The sequence below is a fragment of the Micropterus salmoides genome, unplaced genomic scaffold (assembly GCF_014851395.1).
Source record: "Micropterus salmoides isolate LMB-PRFRI ecotype aquatic unplaced genomic scaffold, ASM1485139v1 Ms_hic_scaffold_7, whole genome shotgun sequence".
In the NCBI taxonomy this organism is placed as follows: Eukaryota; Metazoa; Chordata; class Actinopteri; order Centrarchiformes; family Centrarchidae; genus Micropterus; species Micropterus salmoides.
The window spans coordinates 29,447,013-29,461,121 of NW_024044459.1; the positions used below are offsets into that span (position 1 = coordinate 29,447,013).

Sequence of the window (14,109 nt, forward strand, 5' to 3'; positions counted from 1 at the left end):
GTCTGAGCTTGACCTTTCTGGAATAAGCTTACTCACATGCAGTAGGCCTGTAAGGAGTCACGAGCAAATTGAAGTGATTAGAGCGCTGCCTGTTGGCGAAGTGCGGAACATTACACGAGGACGTTGTAAGTCAAAAGTAAAAAAAACAAACATACAAGGTTGGTGCATGCCATGATAGTTTGGAAAAAAAATAGTAGTTTTATTAATTAATTAATCGGAACAGGGGCTTTTCTGGCAGTGAAGACTCATTCATCATATTTACTGCTCACCTGAACTTAAAAAAGCACACATTTGTATATAACATTAATAATCTAATCTATAATATTACTGATTCATTTATTTCCCATCTTTTCAGTACTGTCTAGAAATATATATATATATATACATATAAATGTACACACAGTGTAAAGCAGATAAAGCAGTGTAAGACATATTCTTTTTATTTAGGCTACCTGTACCTGTATTAATATTTTCCATATACAGTTAGTTCTAGTTTAATGGCAATCCTACATATAACATTTCTTCTGACTTGAACTACTAATGTAGCAGCAGCAATGTTCTGTGTATATCAGTACATATCAGTTAAAGCTTATGGTCCTTCTTTTAGGCTCCAAATCCTATTTTAACTGAAAGTAAATGTCAACCAAAAAAGGTATTCAGAAAGGAAAGAATCCAAGTATTCCCTCTGTGACTCCTCAGTGTATCACACAATTCACACCGATTTATTATCAGTATGTGGGAGATTGGATGCAGAGACCTCAGATGGATTGCTTGAATATCCACTGGTGCTGATCATGGGGGGCTACGCCAGCAGCTCTGTTGTTCTCTGTCTGACGGGCATCATTTCTCCTGTCCCTGCCTATTACATACAAAGCCTGGCTTATATAAGACAGAAGAGACACCCTCCTCTCTTTATCTCATCTGACTGCTGCCTGTGTGGAATTTAAGACAGGATGTCTGCTGAGATGAGTGGGCTGTATTTATGCTGCTGCTGTAAACACGGCAGTGTAACTACCATGCACGAGAGTGAGTGCCTTCATTATATTTTTAATAAGATGAGTTTCTTCGCTTGCTCAATGCTGTGTTGAACACACAGGACCAAATATTTAGATTAGCAAATAGAGAACACAGATGAGTGACTTCAGACAAATCAGTTTTGTTTTTACTGTAGCAGTTTCCAACAAGAAGTCCATATACAATAAAGTGATGATACAGTGCAGATGGGAAATACTGCCTTACACAGTAGCTTAGACTATGGGACATGAGGTTATAGAGGCAACAAATGTGATAAATACTGTTTATCATAAATACTGACTACTGCTCATGTATTGCAGCTTTTTGCATGTTATTCAAAGAGAGCCGTGAACAGGTGCGCATTCCCATGCCTCTTTGACAATCCTCTGTAGCATCTGCAATCACATGATTGTGACAAATACTGACATGTTATTAGGACTGAAATCTAGTTTAGTCTAACATATTGAAATACTGTAATCATGTGAATATAATTACTGTGATAAATACTGAAGCCATGACTAACATTCAAACTTAGCACGGATATGGAGATATCAAGTTGTGACATACAAAATGCAAAAATAAACTTAATGTACACTCTTAAAAAGCTAAAGATTGAAAAAAAGCTGAGATGAAGGTGTATAGTCAGCATCAAGAGTTGCACGTCTGTCATTTTGTAGGCGGTACAATTGTGTTGTCACAGTCCAGGTAGGTTGCAGTTTATCCTCACATAATATAATTTCCTCCTTATAGGATGCCATGCGACATGTTTTATATCTGGCTGTCAGAATTTTCTAGCATGAAAACCAGCACTGAAGTGTTAGTGGAGTCGGTGCTACCCATCTGACAGCGACTGCCTGGCCTTTCCCTCCACCTCGACAGGGGAGCTCCCTGGAGGACGTGATGTAGATGTTCTGCATGTTGTGGGGTGGTGTGTTCATCGTTGCACGGAGGGTGCAGTCTCGTCAACAGGCTGTGGCTGGCTCATAGATGCCTCTGGCACTGCACAAGCTTACATCAGGTGTATCACCACATGGAAACCGTGAGAGGAGATTTTCACTGCTGTAAAAGGGCACAGTGAAATAAATGAACTCACAGTCCAGAAAATGTAATAATAAACCTATTTATATAAAAGTCTTGAGGACAAAGAAATGTTTGAGGTTTCCTTCTTTGGCTCTAGAACTGACTGACAACAGCTTGACAGTATCTTCATGTGATAATGTAAGGATATTTTCAGCCACATTATCAGAAGCGCAGCTCCCTTCTGTACACAGCCTACTATTTACATAAATTAAGGTAAGACGTAGCTGGGGAAGTCATTTTCACTCTGCCTTCATGGCGGGTTTTATGTACTTATTAAGATTGTACATCGGAACACGGAAAAAATAATTTATTGGTCAAAATACTTGTGACTTTAAAATAAGGGGGCTTCTGTGAAAAAAGCTGTTTGATAAATAAGGATCACTAATGTCCACACTTGAACATTTTAGTCAGTATCATTTCAAACAATAAGGAACCTCATCAACGTACCTTTGTTTATACACTTAAAAACCTTAACTGCCATCTGTGGACCTTAAAATGTACGTACTGATGTTTTTAACTTGCTTTTACGATCTTACCTGTAGCACTTTGAGATTTGCTTCAAATGTAAAGTGCATTACAAATAAAATGTATTATTATATAAGCTACAAAATACTATGATAAAATGCATAAAGAATTTAGGGAAGGTTATTAATTATTATATTAATTCTAGTTATGGTCTGCAACATTATGTTAGTTGCCATAGCAGTGAAGATAGTCATATGCTGCCCAAAAAGATACATTTCCTTGTTTTGTTTGCATTAAAATGTTGGCAGTGTCAGAGCAGAAAAGGCAGATGTTGCATGAAACAACAAGTAGCAGCAAACGTGCTTTTACAGATAAGTTACCAAACAATGACCTCCAAGTACAATGTGTCTACATCAGGAGCCATCAGATGCTTGAATGAGACACACCTTAGGCTCGTGGCTGCAAGCCGGCATCACAGCCTCCCCAGCTTGGCTGAGAGATCCCACTCTACTCGGCTGTGCTCCACGAAGGGTCACCGTTATCGAAGTGGGGGCTTTCTGCCCTACTGACAGACAAACAAAACTGTTCAGCACTAACAGCGAGACATGCTATTCCGCAAAATATACAAAAATGGACTTCTGGATTTGCCACAAAAGTTTTAAAACATGTTGTGATGGAGGGCATCGAGAATGACCTTTTTGGTTTGTGGTTAGGTTAGCAAATTAAAACAATAGCAGGGTGTTGGGCAACAAACATCATGAGAAGTTTTAGTCTAGTGAGAGGGGCGAGAAATCCAACTGCTTCACACAGCAATGAAAAACATGAGTTTGATTCCAGTCTTTATTGTAACAACAGGAACAGAGCTTGGTTAATGTGCTCATTTTATTGCTTTTCAACACATCCCGGAAAGAGGACAGCAGTCATACTTAGGGATATTATAAGCAGATGATTCAATGGAAGTTTACAAAATGTGACTACATGAAGAAGCAAACAAAATGAACACAAACATAAAATGATAAATCTAACAACCAAATTTGACATACAAAAGCAGCCTAGACTGAACGTTGTCATTAAATTTGGTCAACTATACAAACATTGATTTCAACTTAATTCAAGATTATTTTGTATCAAATGGTTTCACACATTTATATTTTACATTTGCATCCATTTCTACATAAACATTATGTGTCAAGCATAAGCTGGGAATTGTGACCTTACATTTCCCGCTCTTTCTGAACTTGAAAACAAAACATGTCGTATGTGGCTTATCTGCCCTCTGATGCTGTATAGCTGCACGTCTGACACCGCAAACCTTATAGCAGTCAGCTTCTTCCAGGCAAACTATCTACGCACACATGTCGACAGAGCTGTCCGCTACGGGCCTCTACTGCTGCAATCCTCCCTGGCTTACAGACGTCCTAACTACTGTTTCCAAAACAAAGGATGAATGAACCCTGGGCATTCAACGTGGCCGTCGTGTTTTGGCAGTTCGAGACATACCAGCGGTCTGATTGGTGATATGCGCCAAACCGGGCAAGCTGCTGGCAAGTTTGGCCAGCCCGCCATTGGTGAGCAGCTGATGGATGGCGGTGGTTTTAGCCACTCCTGTGGTGACCACAGGCACCGCCCGGAGCAGAGTACTGCTGCTGGTACTGACGGAGCTCAGGACCTGACCCTGGGGCTTGCCACAAACCACCTGAGGGTGGAGGAGGAGGATACACACAAATAGTTTAAGGTTTAGTCATACATGTAAACAACAACAGCCTTTCTTCTTTCATCTTTTAATCCCACCAGTAAACTTTTGTAACATGCAGTATTTACTAACTAGAAATTGGCTGTCAGTCTAGCAGACATAATTCCTTTGTGACTGGAGTTTAAAAAAGCAGAACGTCCACTGTGGTCATTCAAACTTTCACATAATGTTACCATGTAACCAAGATGTACCTGGGTGTTGGCTGCTGTGGACGGCAAGCTAGGAGTTTTGGTGACGATCTCCTGAAGACTGAAACTTAGGCCTTGTAGCAGACTGCTGGCGGAAGGTGCTGCAAACAAACACCAATGCAGTAAATAAATGGAGATTAAATTTGGGTGAAATCAAAGCAATAGGAACACAACAACTCCTGCTTTTACAAACTGCTCCCACCCAATCCCCCTGCAGGCCTAAACTAGATGGACACACACACGCGCGTGCACGCACACACCTCCCCCCCCACATGAAAGTCATGTCCAAAGGTTAAGTTCTGGGACTGTGACAAACAGCGATGGCGCAAGAGGTGATCAATGATGATGTTTACTTAATTATGTTGTCCTCACACACTGTTCCAGTGTTCAAAACTTTAATCCCACTCTACAAAGCTGTTACAACTGCACTGTGTGTTGAGGCAACTGCGCTGAGATTAGCTGCACAGTTTAAAGTGCAAACAGGCGTGCAGGGCAGGACAGGACAGAGATACCTTGGGCAGTAGCCGGAGCTTGCGCCTGGACTGGTGCGGAGGACCCTGACACCATGCAAGGCTGCACGCTGTTGAATGAGCTGGAGCCTGGGGACAGGGCACCAGACACCTCTGAGAGACTACCAGACCTGCAGTGACACACATAACCACCAATCTACTCAGGAGCTACCCCAGCAATTGCTGTTTGGCTATCACTCAGCTCCCAAACTCTGAGTACACCACTCATCAATCCCTCTGCACCAGACACACTTTTGTCCAATAGGGCGGCAGTGGGAGTGGGTGTGGGTGCAGGCATGATTAGGGGTTTAAGCGCTCTATACTGAGTGTGCCTGTGTGTAGCACAACAAGCTAGCTTACCGATGGCCTGTTAGAAGTCCCGAGAGCTCCTTAGCTCCAGCAACAGTCTGCCCCACTGTCACGGTTAAGGGCTTCCCAGAGACACCCACTGCATGGAAAAAAGGATCATATCATGGTGGTCAGTTATTTAACTTGGTAATATACATGGTTCTACTTTCACTTTAGCGAAGCAAAAACACATTTTTCTTTTCATTCTATCTAGAGATCTGTATGAAGGTTAACTGCTCAAATCTTCTGATTCTTCCCATCATGTCTGCCCACTGCTGATTTTATCAATCCACAAGAAAACAAAGAACAGTATCTGTTTACTCTGATCATACTAACAAAAAAGCCCAGGAAAACTTTCTCAATGTTTAAATAAAACAGAATGACTCCTCTAAAGTATTTACCAAGCGGCTACTTCTAAAGTCTCAAATGTAAGTAATGGTACAAGGTTTTGTACCTTCCTGTGGAGCAGGTTGATGGCGCCCCCTGCTGACTCGCTTTGGGAAACAATGGTGACCTTGATCTTGGCTCTCTTGGAGGCTTTGCTTGGTGTGGGACTGGGCGTCTGCCTCCTCTTGCCATGGGACCTCAGTTCATCTCTGTCCAGGCCATCCATCTGATCACTGGTTACCGGCACTGCATCACACACACACACACACACACACATAAACACAAGTATTCAATAGACTGCTAAGGTGACTTGAAAATAAATGGGCCGTTTCATCCTTCTGCAACCCTACCATTGATTGATACATTTTACACAATTTTCATTGTCGGTAATATAAATCTAGTGCTCAGGAATATAAAATTTATTATTATTTAAGACGTGTAAAATTCAAAGCATGACAATGACTGTTTAGTGAGCAGGCAGTGGAGTATTTTACTACGTGACATTCATATAAAGTCAGGGCAGTGGAAAGAAGGAAAGAAGTGAAAAGACAAAGAGGAAAGAGAAAGAAGAAGGATAGACACTTACCAAAAATACAAGGAGGGGTGCCAGGAGGAAGATTTTTCCTCACAAGCATGTTTTGTTTCATAAAAGCAGCAAACTGAGCTGGAATGAATTGGAAAGAAAGCCGAAAGGAAAGTTATAGGAAGAGAAGAGAGAGAGGATGAGAGGAGAGTATTTCAGTCACGTTCCATCTTGCCCTGACAGATATCGTTACGTGATAATCTCGTAAAAATGTTATTTGCCATCATGTTCCTAACTCACATACATCCCGCTTTTGCAAAATTCAGCAGAAGCTGAGGTGAATGACTCACTGTAACAAGTTTACATAAACAAGTGGGGCGAATGTGAGAGCTGTGTACACACAGGTCCCAAAGTTCACAGTGCACGGTTCACAGTTGAGTGCAGTGTGAACTAACCTTGTGCTTGCTTGTGTGTGAGTACTGTGCCAGAGCGCTGCATGTGTGTTTTGAGGAGCTGTGTTGCTGTGATCAGACTGGACTTCTGTGCTGGAGACAGACCAGATGTCTTGGGTTTGGGACTTGAAGTGGGACTGCTACAGACACTAGACAGGTCCTGAGAACACAGTGAAGAGGAGAAACACTGGATGAATAATGATCCATTAAGTCAGTAAACATGCTGACATTGTAAACCTAGTGCTCTTAATGTTCATTAGACACGACACTTAATTTGGACATGGTTGGAGCCAGCCTAAACGAGGTCTGTATATTCCTCCCAAATGCAGACACATTAAAAGGAAAGAAAACATTCTTAACCAAATCACTTCCCAGTGCTTTTAGATATTTTCAGTGATACAAAGTTGGTATGGCACTCAAATTTGAAAATGTGAGAACATGCCATTTCCCTTTTTTATGAAAACACAATGACTTTCGAAACCGCAACCATTTCTGTTATTTTCCATGACTGGACAGCTAGTCTAAAACTACAAAGTAAACAAAGCAATCTTTAGATGTGATGCAACTGTATTCAATTCCATGTAGAAACAGAAATATTATTTAACCTCTTAACATTCCTGTAAAATTCATGCAAAACACCTATTCAAGGCATATCCAAAGTAAATTGAATGTAGTTCTTCAACCATTTGTAGTATATACACATGGTTTTGGGCTTCTCTGAAAGATTAGACTCTGGAGTGTCTAACCCAAAAGTCAGAATGATTGTAAGTGCTACTGGAATTGATTAATACAAGTTTAAAACACACTAAAACTAATATATTTTTCATTTGGGACTTATTAGCTTGAAAACACTGTAGGGACACGTCATAAAGTCTTATCTAGTCCTAGTTTAAATTTTATACCACTACCATGAAAAATTACTATTTTACACAGGTTTTTCTAAGAGTTTTTATTAGTGTATTTTTTCTGAAACAGCTCTGCCCCTCGGCGGCAGGCGGCTGCATCGCTCCGTATCAGCTGGTAGCTTGACGAAGATGTGTTTTTTTTGCTGGTAGACGATGAACTTCCTACTTAAAGTTGGATATCATTATTTTCAGGATTTTATGGCTACACAAAGTGCCGGTCATCGGGACAATTGCTTGCAACTGGCTCGGCCTACCCACGAAATAATAGAGGCTGGCCCTTCCTTACAGCGCGGGCTCTCGTTGGCTATTGTAGGCTGCGAAATGGACATGTGAGCTCCTACTGGGTCGGATTTTGTGACATTCGAAAGGTTATAGTTCAGTGGCTAATTTGAATACAAGATATCGTATTGCTTTACATTCTAATCTGCGTTATTACGGTTATAATGACATATGAGCCACGTCTGCCGGCAAATATGAAACAATAGCGCAGCAGTCCCTGGGGATTTAGTGATGGAATAATGTGTTTTGGACTAAATATTTTTACTGGACTGGATTGTCTGGACCTTTGACAACATAACAAGACCATTTTTGTTGGAATATAATCGATCGGTGGATTACGCTTCATAGGTGAGTCGCATCAATTTTGATTGTACAGGTTGGTCTGACAGAGGCGCTGATACACCTGCTGTGGTGACTGTATATTGAAATAGTTTGCATGGGTTGAATCAAAAGGATTTTAGCTTTCAAACTGTGTGTCATATAAGTATGAAGTTAACATAGCAGTTGTGTGCCCATACCGAAAGCTGCCGCCAGGACCTGACAGCCTGTGGGCCGGCCGTTGGAATGTTACGAGGTTAAAGCACTTGTATAGCAAAATTAATAAATCAAAAATAAGTGACACTTCTATTCCTTTGAAAAATGTTGATAATTTTAGCCGCTGTTAACGGACCTCTGAACCCGATGGTGAGATGGGAACTCGAAGCGCAGGTGAGGAAGGTCGTCCTCTCTCCATGTCAAAGGGAAGCTCCCGTCGAGGCCTTTTCTTCTTCTCCGTGTCCAAATCCCTCATCTCCCCTGAACCATGGCCGTGGCCCTCTGCCCGAGCAAGGACGCCAGACAAGAAGTCAGCTATTTCGTCCTACAGTGATGAAAGAAGAAAATCAACATCATAGAGTTTGTATTCTCAAAAACGTACTACAGATGATGAAACACTCAGAGGAAACAGGGTAAATTGAATATTTACAGTTACCAACCTGAATGCAGCGGTCCACCATGGTCTGCGTCAGTCCCTCTGATTTCATCTTTGCTGAATTGATTCTGTAGAGGGAGGTCATTTAGTATTACTATTACTACTGAATGACATTTGAATTTTATACCTTTTAAGAAATCTTTTGAGACCCTTTCCAAAACTCATCACAGATTGGAGTTGAATGAATTGAGTTCCATTAGTCCTTTTACAAATCCAATGCAAGATATATTAGGTTTTATCTTTTCCAGGCAAACACCGTGGCTGTTTCTGAATCTGGGATGATCACAATTTGAGTTGATGGATTGGTTTTTGCTCCTCTGTTGAGACCATGCAACCTTTGAGTGCAGTGTTGCCCTGGCGCCCATCATTACTCAGAGGTCAGCGGTAGATGATGAAGCGGTGGCTGTAGCTTCAGCAGCGGTGAGTAGGGACATGGTATAGCACAGTAATGTGCGACAGATACCCGATTTATCAACTTTTAATACTTTTTAAGACCCCATGCACCCTGATTAAAATCTGTATACTCAGCAGGAAAGAATACAACATATGATTTCTTGCGAATCGTAGGCCGTGACTTACCTGAGGTTGTCATCTGCTCCTCCCACCACCACCATGCTGTTGTCTGCCCTCAGCTTCTCTCTGAGCTCCTCCATGCCTTCTATGCTACACTGCAGAGCATTCTGTCCGACCACAAACAACACTGGGGTCTTCATGTCCAGCAGCGGGTCATCCACATCCTGCAAACCAGTAATACATTAATATTCATTAAACTTCTGACAGTTCAATTTTCTAAATAGAAATAATGAAATAACAGAAAAAGAAAAATGCATATCACTAGAAGATAATGCCTTAGGTCTTACCCCTCTTGGCCCGTTGACTGTTTGCAGGGGGAAGCCGAGACACACCACAGCGGTCAGGTACTCCATAAGGGATACCTGTAATTAATCAGTATTTAACTGACTAATGATGCTTTAAAGAAAAGATGATCATTTGCATTTTTTTCATGGGTAAAAACCATTAGCCTCACATTAGATCAGTATGATACATGATGACAAGTCTTACGTGACAAGCGATGAGAGCACCAGCGTTCCAGCCAACCAGGATAATGGGTTTGTGCGGGAAGTGACTGTGAACCTGGTGATTACATTTATAAAAACATAATCAATACAGCTGCAGACACATCATGTCCAAAAAAAAAAAATTAAACAATACAGAATCTGTATCCTATATGGTTCTATTTTGCCTTCAGCGACATGTTGTGTTATTCAAGAGACATTTTAACACAATATAGTAAGTTTGTGGCTTAATGTGCACATCCTGAGCAACGAATAAGAAAGTACACTGCAAGGGCTAAAAAAGGCTGAAGAATGAAAGAATTAATTATTTTACAACAGCGACTTAAACTCAAACCCAACCTGATAAAACCAAATGCTGCTGTCCAGTAAGGCCACAGGGGTAACATCTAAGCAAGAGCATGTTTTGCTAATTTGGCCGTCTTTTAAACTATTTTGAATGTGCACATCAACTACATGAATTTCACAAAAAACTTCACTATAACACTGCAACCACAGATACCAAATAGTGCCAAAAGGAAAAAGAGCATCCTACCTCCATTACCTTGGCCCTGACAGTGCCCAACATGTGCTCTAGGCACTGTGTGATGCCAATATTTGCTCCACTGCTCACATGGCTGTGCACTGGGATGACCTGATATAGAAACAGCTGTTATAGGCACTGTGATTCATAAAAACACAGATTTATGGTAACAAAGAGATTTAACTAAGAGAGACTTAGGACCTTTCCCAAACAAGAGAGCTGCGACTGCCAGAATCTCATTCGCCGCGAGGTAGCGAGGGCAGGATTAGTTGGGCTTGATGGTGCAATTAGGATGAGTGGGGATCCAGGAAGCTTGCTCTGAAACATTTAAAAAAAAAAAATCGATCTGGTCTTTAACTGTTATAGATCATAAAGAACAAAGTAAACCAAGTTGTACAGAAAAATGCTTTTCAATACAAACAGCGTGAATGCTTTAGTATTACCGGTTTGTTTTGAGATAAGACTCCAACAGCTGGGTCCCAGGGCCGTTTCAGTAGCAGTGACAGGGCCTCTGCACTTGGAGCGCCAGTCTTTGCAGATGTCAGCAACATTCTGTCAATCAGCAAGGGCAACTTCCAAGACACAAAGAGGAATACTATGAATCAAGAATCCTAGAGCTTGCCGATACTGGAGCAGACATCTGACAGGAATTACAGACCAATTCTTACTCTTCACTTAATTACACACATCATACCTTGCTTTTGAGAGTCTGCAGCACATCCAGGTAAGCAGCAAGCATGGCGAGGCTTAAGGATTCAATCATGGTAGTGTGCAACCACTGCGTCAGTTTGGTGTCCCAGTTCACACTGGCTAATGCATGCCGCACCTTCCTGGCACACTTGTCCACAGCTATCCTTCGCAAAATAGGCTCATTGGAAGCCTAAGAGAAACAAGATCACACGAGACACCCTGTAACGTTTCAATAATTTTGAACTGAATTATTGAGAATGTGCCTTAACTTTAAAAATGCGAAACTCAAAATAGCAGATGTTTTCAAATTTTGCTACATGGTGGTTTATCAATAAATTCCACACATGATTTACCTTTGTCTCCACAAGCCCATCAAAAGATAAACAGTTACAATACTGATTTTGGCCAGTATAAAATTACCATTACCATTTTAGAATCTTATTACTGATCTACTCTCTTACTTGAGGGTTTGTTGCAAGACCAAAACAAAACGGTGCTTTCAGTAAACATATTGTACTGGGTTTTTTTCTCTGGCGAAATTCATAAAGGGTGCTGAAAAACCTTCAAAAATCTGAACAGAATAAGACCAAATAAGCACTACTTACATTTTCATTGGCCAGGCGGGCTAGTCTCTCAGCTTGCAGAGCTTTAAGTACTTTATTGAACAATTTGTTCTGGGCCACTGACCATCCAGTCCTGAAAAGAAATAATGATGTCAAACAATGCACTGTAACTGAGATATGTTCAATCATAACTTCTATTCTCAATGAAAACAAGTGTCAAGTAAAACAATAGATAATAATTGAACAGTGGATTGTTGCAGATGTTTGATTACTTGTTTATATGTTCCTCCCAGTCTTCCGGGGGTGGAGGACTCTCAGCAACCGTGCGAGCAAACAGAACGTGCCGCTCACACTCCTTCATCACACTAAGAGCTTTCTGATTATCATACAGAGGAACGGGTGTCGGTGTGACAGTTTCCACATCTATTACAGAATCAGTGTCTCTGCATACAAGGAAAGAAGATTGATGTTACTGTAAGGCAGCAAGATAGTTACTAAAGCTAAGAAACAGAGCGGGAGGCTGATGACGGTCCCGAAATGTAGTCTAACATGTAGTTCTGTTAGAGATTATGATTAGGCGCTTTTTGACTCACGACAAGGCTTCAGGCTGGCGACGAGGGGTAACAAAGAGTGTTCTTGTGGGCCGGGCGCTGCTGGCATCTGGATGGGCATTCCATGGCTTGGCATAGCTATGGTCCAGAAATACCAAATCCAGCTCTCTTTCATGAGCTGACAGCTGGAAAAGCAAGGATGTGCCCATCTTTCGTGCTGATACCTGGAAGTCCTTATCCCCACCACGATGCATCGTCTTCCTGGGCCCCAAAGGGCCCTGGGAAGAGCTCAACAACTTGTGTGGATTCAGACGTAACTGGCAAAGAGGAGATGAAATGTATTATTTAAAGGCTGACCCCCCCCCCCCCAACAAATTCCTTTCCTTTTCAAGGAACCATATAATGTGTTGAACATAATCTAGACCTGAAAAGTTGACGGGCAACAATTCCTACAACAGACTGAACGTTTACTGAACAGTGTAAAGAAAACATGTCTAAAAACAACAAAATTACCAGTCATAATGAAATATGCTGTTTACAAACTATACTATAGCAAATTACACATCTCTGGGTTTCAGCCTGCTGGTCAAAACAAGACATTTCCAACGTTTCCTTGGAAAGTGATAGACATCATTCAATATTTTTGTGAATTTCTACTGACTAAACGACTAATCGCTTAAATAACCAGCAGATTAAATGATAAGATAAACATTCGTTAGTTACAGCAGACGTTCACACATGCAGGTGCTTTGTCTACGTTACAGTGAGCACCAACCATTGACGTTACTGCAATGTACAGTATGTTGTTAGCTTAATATAACATAAATGACCTGCTCTGGGTTGAATATCACTTTTAAACCAAACATTAGCACATTGATTGAATGTGATAATAATTTACGTGGCGATCAGCCCAACATTTGCCATTTGTAAAAGGACTAACGATGCTGGCCTGGCATGCTAACGTTAGCATAGCAAGCTAAAAGCTAACAGAATGGCGCAATCGCTGTGTCCAGCTGCTCACCTTTTCGCTCTACAACTCCATGTTTGTACTGTCAGTTGAAACTCTTGTTCAAGGCCAAAGAAAGACGTTTTTTCTTGGAAAGTCCTAAGGCTTATATAAAACACAAATATTTAGTGCGTAACGTTAGCTTTACAAGCCTCACTTCCTTTTGTTGTGTGATTTGTTGCCATGTTAGGCTCCACCTCCCTCCTTCTCAGAGCACTAAAACAAGAACTACAGCAAGGGCTACATTTCAACCAAACTGGCAACCTAGTTTATGGCGCGTCAGTGAGTGACGCAAAACATGGACTGGATCAGGGTCTAGATCATTTACTCCCTCTACAAAAACACTCGATATGCCTGTGAATTGTCTTATTCACTTTAAATGCGCTATAGGATATTTCATGCACTAAAAATCGACAGAAGAGGAGACTTTAGGTAGGTAGGTAGGTAGATTTTATTGTCACAATTCAACAAGTTGTAGAGTGAAATTGAGTTTTGTAACTCCCTTTTGGTCAATGTGTGGCCCTGCGATGGACTGGCGACCTGTCCAGGGTGTACCCCGCCTTTCGCTCAATGTGAGCTGGGATTGGCTCCAGCCCCCCGCGACCCTGTACACAGGATAAGCGGTTGACGATGGATGGATGGATGGATGGTAACAGAAATAAACTATAATCACTGGAGTACTGCTGAGGATGAGTTTAAGAGTCTGATGGCTTGGGGAAGGTAATCTTGATGGTGATCCTGACTGTGATTTTCAGTGTTTATTGCCTATTTCAAACAAAATTGTCTTTATTAATATGTTATTTAATTTGGAATATGTTTCAAAATGCTAT

At 41.3% G+C, this 14,109-nt stretch overlaps 1 protein-coding gene and 1 long non-coding RNA gene across 2 annotated transcripts; one reads left to right on the plus strand and one right to left on the minus strand.

The window, feature by feature from the left end:
• Nucleotides 1-1,136: 1,136 nt before the first annotated feature.
• Nucleotides 1,137-13,833, minus strand: kansl3 (KAT8 regulatory NSL complex subunit 3). The gene is given in 23 exon segments (XM_038704566.1): nt 1,137-2,073; nt 3,006-3,121; nt 4,060-4,255; nt 4,504-4,601; nt 5,013-5,140; nt 5,370-5,457; nt 5,800-5,824; nt 5,827-5,990; nt 6,331-6,408; nt 6,723-6,879; nt 8,574-8,762; nt 8,878-8,941; nt 9,453-9,610; nt 9,734-9,808; nt 9,936-10,007; nt 10,482-10,580; nt 10,671-10,787; nt 10,913-11,041; nt 11,164-11,349; nt 11,765-11,855; nt 11,995-12,165; nt 12,316-12,590; nt 13,295-13,833. Coding segments are annotated over 22 exon segments (2,619 nt in total). The 5' UTR covers nt 12,528-12,590; nt 13,295-13,833; the 3' UTR covers nt 1,137-2,067.
• LOC119892365 lies at nt 8,189-9,582 on the plus strand. The gene is made up of 4 exons (XR_005442541.1): nt 8,189-8,251; nt 8,559-8,797; nt 9,122-9,293; nt 9,441-9,582. It is a non-coding gene; the product is annotated as an uncharacterized LOC119892365 (long non-coding RNA).
• Nucleotides 13,834-14,109: the final 276 nt, after the last annotated feature.